Genomic DNA, 5,546 nt, shown 5'->3' on the forward strand with positions numbered 1-5,546 from the left:
ATTTATCAGATTTGGAAAATCCCGCGTACAGCAGGGATAACTAATCAAAATTGTTTTGAACGCTCAATGGAAACCCTTTATAGCACCAAACCTCAAACTCGTTTTTCTCGAAATCATAAAAATGTCACATGGTCCGGTCTGTCGTAACACCGACCAAATGATCTCCCATCGCCTTCCAAAGTCCCCTTTTTCCCAGCAATAGTCCCTTGATCATGTAGTAGCTATAAAAAGTGAGACATTTAAAATTTAAAAAAATTAACCCGGATATGTTTTAGGACACACTGAACATGTATTTGTTGAAAGTTTGTCATATTAATTAGCAGCTAAAGAAATGTAAAATATACTTCATGGAACAAATACAAAATCCAGGATTTCTATCGATCGGTTCTTCCAACTTCGTCGTTAACATTCGCATCTGCAAAACAGGAAACGATTAGTATGGTAAATATACTACTATGTAGATTAACATACTCTTTCCATCACATGCTACAATCTTAACTTTGTCCACTTTGGCAAACTCGTGCACCTCTCTGAATTCTACATCGTTCAACATCAGAGTCCACACATTATCGCAAAAACGATAAGTGTTTAATTTGGCTGCTTTGAAAGTAACCCTCGATTTGACGCGATTGGATAGCGCTGCATTGATGGATTTGTCGAAATGAACCAACACCCGGACCGCTAATGCAGGCGTAATTTGACCGTACTGATGGAGATATTTGTGTTAACCATAGTAAACATATGGAATGGAAATTCACTCCAATTTATGTACCTGAATAAGTTCGTCCAAAGTTTCCTGGAGCGTATTTCCCAGCGTCGTGTTGCGATACAGCTGATAAGACATGTTTCCGTCCTACTATCTTTTCAAATCCGCAACAAGTTTTACCTACAAAATATGTTCTAAGTCATTAGCAGCGCACAATGGACAGAAACAAAACATATATCCAACGTCAAATATGGTTTGTTTTCTCAAATCACAATCATACCCGATGAAGTGTCAAATATGACAGACAGTCTATATGGCATTAGGGGATGCGTTCACGGTTGAACACAGATAACATTAGATATTACAGATGTATTACATCAATAGGTTCAATCCATAGAGTACTCATGCACTTTTTGATCGAATTTGAATGACAATTTTTACTTGATGGTTGCGAACGAACTGATTCCGAACGAACTGTTTGCGAGTGAACTGTTTGAGAACGAACTGATCCAGAGTGAACTGTTTGAGAGCGAATAGATTGAGAGTGAACTATTTGTGAGCGTACTGATCGGGAATGAGTGCAGCTGAACTGAATAGAGGTAGAAAGAAGAGGTAGATAAAGTTTCGTAGGCAAAGTTGTATATTTTCAACTTTTTTTTATCCCATTTATTTATTTATTAGGCTCATTAGCATTTTAGCTGTAACAGAGCCGGGTTTTAATCGTGTTCATGTACATATGTTTATGTTTCTATAAACTGTAAATTACACAGTAGTTAGTATTAGCCATTTAGGCGTTAAGTTTTTTGTTCCATTACATTATGGTAAATTACACAGTAGTAGCCATTTCGGCGTAAGGGTATTCTTTCTTTCTTCCATTGTTCAGCAGACCGGACAGCGGAGACAGTTGATATTGATCATTGTTGGGTTATTTAAAGAACAGCAGCCCGAGGTTTCTTGCAGAGCAGAGCAGTTGTATGGATGAATCGATCTAATTTCGACCGTGGATCGATCTCCATCGCTGATGATGTTTGCGTGGACGTAGTTATTCTATAACAACACAAAGATGGTCAATTAAGGGCCCTGAGTTGAACTCACGACCGATCGCTTAGTAAGCGAACGCTTAACCAAGTGGCTACGAAGACCCCCTTTCATTTTTTTTTGTTTCACTTAAGTTTCATATTTTCAAAAAAAAATTGGAGGACGTTGGGCGATTCATGAACTAGGTAAAACTAAATTTGGAAAAATGTTTTTGCGTTGCTTTCATTCTTTTGTTTGGCCTGTTGCGTGTACGTGTTATCATGGGTGTTTCGACAGAATTGGACTCGTAGTTTTGTTTTGACCGTTTGTGGAAGCGGGCGTGCGTGTGGAGTGTTTTGCCGCGATTGAACGCAAGTGATGGTTGTCAGACGATTTCTCTATAAATATCTTCAAAACCGAACTCATCGAACAAAAATAAAATTTGAGTTGTTGAGAGAAAAAATAACAAAATGCCACTGAAATTTAGATTTTCGGTTGAAGCTATTTTGTGGTGTGTGTTTGTCTGCCATACAAATGAAACACAAATTTCTGCATAACTCGAAAACTAATTAAGCAAATGGAGCCAAATTTGGAACATTTATTCCATGTAACGGAGAAACATGTTATTTGCAAGTTGTTGATAAATCTTAAACGAGAATCTGAAAATAATCTTATATTATAATGATGAGTTTTGGTAAAAGTACTAGGATTTTTTTTAGTAAAAGGTAAATTCAACGGGGTCGATTAGAAGATCAATCAATGAACAGTTCTAGGATTGGACTCATGAACATGCGCTCAGTAAGAAAACGTGAATGTTTGAAGGTATTGATTACAAAAAATTATAGGAGGTTGTGTCCAAGATACGACCGATTTATTGACGTAGAACTACGCTGTTATTTTAAATAAGTCGCTTATTTTTACCTCCGATATTATTCTAAAATGCTGTGAAATTTTAGAAACAACTGCTTAGTAGAATAATCTCTGAAAGTTGACGATAATTGATTGATGATTCATTCTTGCTTTCGCAAAACAATACACTAGGTGATCGTATGTCGCAATTTATTTCATGTCAATGCATTGAAAATTTAACTCGAAACCTATTCCGGTGGCCTTTTTCGCAATTGACATAGAGTCAGCTACAGTCGATTATATACATGTTGCACCAGTACCATTATTCCACATCTCATAACTACATCAATATATCTTTGGCACCGCATGGAAACAACAACAATGACAACACTTGCAAGTATCAAATATCATGCTACATGTTATTTTGTATTGTCTCTAGGCATCGTTCGTACAACGTAAACCAAGCGCCAAACAAGCGCTTGGTTTAATTTATGCCATAGCATGCATACAGAGCCATACATTGGTGGCTTGAAACTACTAGGAATATAAACACTTCTCATCATTTTGCGCTATTCTCAAAAGAAACGCTTTTGTTAATATTACTGGCCTCGAAAAAAGTTGCATTACTTTCTCATGCTCGAGAGAAGCGCAGCTGTCACCCTTAGTGGAGGAAGTTTTGCTACTGGCAAGCGAAACCTTATCACATACAAAATTCCAGAACGAGATTTACTTTCTTGGTGACTAAACAAGCGGAATAAACTCTTTTTGTTAATAACAACCTCGAAAACAGTAGCAATGCTTCATTATGATCAATATTAGTGCAAATGCAATCCTAGTTGAAGGCAGTTTGGCGCCTGGCACGCGAACCCAAAAAACTTATAACATTCCAGTAAGATATTTAAGATTCTTGGTATTCCCCAAATAATTTTTTGGCGCACAAGCTTAACGTATGCTTCGTCATAACGTCAGTTCAATGCATTGATGCATTCTCAAAGGCACCAAGCCCTTATGATGACGGAAAACAAACAATGTTAACTGCTTGGGAAAAGACTGAATTATGCCACACAGCTTGTACTCTGCTGTTACACCCTTCTTCTTCTTCTTCAATGGCACTAACGTTCCTAGAGGAACTTCACCGTCTCAACGTAGTATTACTTGCGTCATTTTTATTAGTACTTAGTTGAGATTTCTATGCCAAATAACACGCCTTGAATGCATTCTGAGTGGCAAGCTCTAGAATACGCGTGATCACAGTGCAAGTCGGAGGAAATTTCTTTGACGAAAAATTCCCCCGACCAGAACGGGAATCGAACCCGAACACCCGGCATGTTAGTTATGACGCTAACCACTCGGCCACGGGAGCTGTTACACCCATCGAAGCGAATTCGCTGATGAGTTTGTCAAGAGCGATCGCCTTCACCACCAGCGGGGGGAGCTTGATTTTGATTGCTGCCTGGGTAACGGCGTTTACACTTTCGACAGACGCGCCGAAATCGCCTACTTCCCTGTTCGATGCGGTGCCACACTTACGAAGGCTCGGTTCAGTGCGAGCGCTTTCACTGCACCAACATCGTTTGCATCATTTGATGACGCTTGCCTCGAAATTTTATTGCCCCTGGCAATGCGTTCGTTTTTTGCAGCGCTCGAGCCTGCCTTCCTCTTCTTCTTGCAACTCACACACTACGTGAAACGTCCAACTTATGATGCGGGAAGAAAAACACACGATACGAATAACGCGAAAAACGAACAGAAAAACCAAACGACGATATCCAAGTTGGATTACCACTGGTGGGGTCCAATCTTAGATCAGATCAAAGCGCAGCGAAAGCAAAGCTGAACTGAGCTGAACTGGATTGCTCAACAGTCCGATGCCGAATGAAAGTTTGCCTCATCGAGATCCACTGTTTATAGTCTAGGCAAGCATTCCCCTTCATTCTTCTACATTTCCTTTGTTCACGGAGACTTTGAATCCTACGATTTCCCTTCCGTTGGTCGTCGATAAGTTGCTCGTTATCTGTTCGGGAAAGCACACAAATGAACGGAACAAATGTATGGGAAAATGGAAACGCTTAAAGTTTTCATGAATTTTAACCATTCACAAACCAAGGGATTCTAATGTATAGCATATTAAACAAATCTTACTTTCCGGTTCGTTTGGTATGTAAATCGCCAAAATCCGTTCGCGGAAAAAATAGTTTTTAACGTTAACTTTATTTCATAAAAACGTGACCTGTTTTCTGATTTGGCACCCTTAATGAAGGACGTAGTTCTACGTCAAAACCAATTTTAGGCGGGACGAAATTTGCAAGGTCAGCTAGTGAAACATAAAAAACGCGAGATCTGAAGCGATCAGTATGTCATAACACGCGATGAGCTCCAATTCATCGCTCCGCATCGCATCGCATTGCACAGCACCGCGCTTACTGTGTCCTCAGCCTTAGACGGCGGTGACACTGGATGCAGATAAATGGTCGTACGAATTGTATGCAATAGTGAAAGTAAACAACCACATTGAGTTGTATTGGTGTGGTTACATTGCTTCCCCCTTGCTTCGTTCGAATTCGTCAGCTTCTATCGAACAGCATTGTTTGTTTCTCTTCGTACAATCTAATTTTCGTGCGTACTCTGAGCCAATGTCACCTTACCCTTACTCTTCGACCAAGTGCGAGCAACAGGGATGCCGAACTACTCGAGATGTCAAGTTTCCAAATGAGATAAAGTTTCTGAAGACTATTTTTTACGTCCCTAACATATGTTCTCGTATCATATTTTCTATGTAATGTAATCATTTGGAAGATGTAAAGCAAAATTGTTGCGTATTATTGTATTTTTCTGTTATGCTTTATCATGAAAACTAGTATGAGAGCACATACCATGAGTATATTATGTAGAAGTGTATTTTCAAATACCACTGGCAACCCTTTAGAATTGACCAATCAGCAGTTGGTCCGAAAACTGGTCCGAAATCGACCCC

At 39.3% G+C, this 5,546-nt stretch overlaps 1 protein-coding gene across 1 annotated transcript; it reads right to left on the reverse strand.

Annotated features, from left to right (window-relative positions):
• Nucleotides 1-265: 265 nt before the first annotated feature.
• On the reverse strand, nucleotides 266-986 carry LOC129762625 (transcription initiation factor IIA subunit 2). The gene is made up of 3 exons (XM_055761074.1): nucleotides 773-986; nucleotides 472-706; nucleotides 266-415 (listed from the first exon to the last, which is right to left on the reverse strand). The coding sequence occupies exons 1-3, from the start codon at nucleotides 842-844 to the stop codon at nucleotides 375-377; spliced, it is 348 nt and encodes a 115-aa protein (XP_055617049.1). The 5' UTR covers nucleotides 845-986; the 3' UTR covers nucleotides 266-374.
• Between the last annotated feature and the right edge of the window lie 4,560 nt (nucleotides 987-5,546).

This window comes from Toxorhynchites rutilus, chromosome 1 (assembly GCF_029784135.1).
Source record: "Toxorhynchites rutilus septentrionalis strain SRP chromosome 1, ASM2978413v1, whole genome shotgun sequence".
NCBI lineage: Eukaryota > Metazoa > Arthropoda > Insecta > Diptera > Culicidae > Toxorhynchites > Toxorhynchites rutilus.

Excerpts from the sequence above, each read along its gene's own strand:
- LOC129762625 (XM_055761074.1), bottom strand. The coding sequence starts at position 844 with ATGTCTTATCAGCTGTATCGCAACACGACGCTGGGAAATACGCTCCAG. Across the intron at positions 707-772 it reads CTTTGGACGAACTTATTCAG|TACGGTCAAATTACGCCTGC; the intron begins GTACATAAATTG and ends TATCTCCATCAG. Across the intron at positions 416-471 it reads TGTAGCATGTGATGGAAAGA|ATGCGAATGTTAACGACGAA; the intron begins GTATGTTAATCT and ends CCTGTTTTGCAG.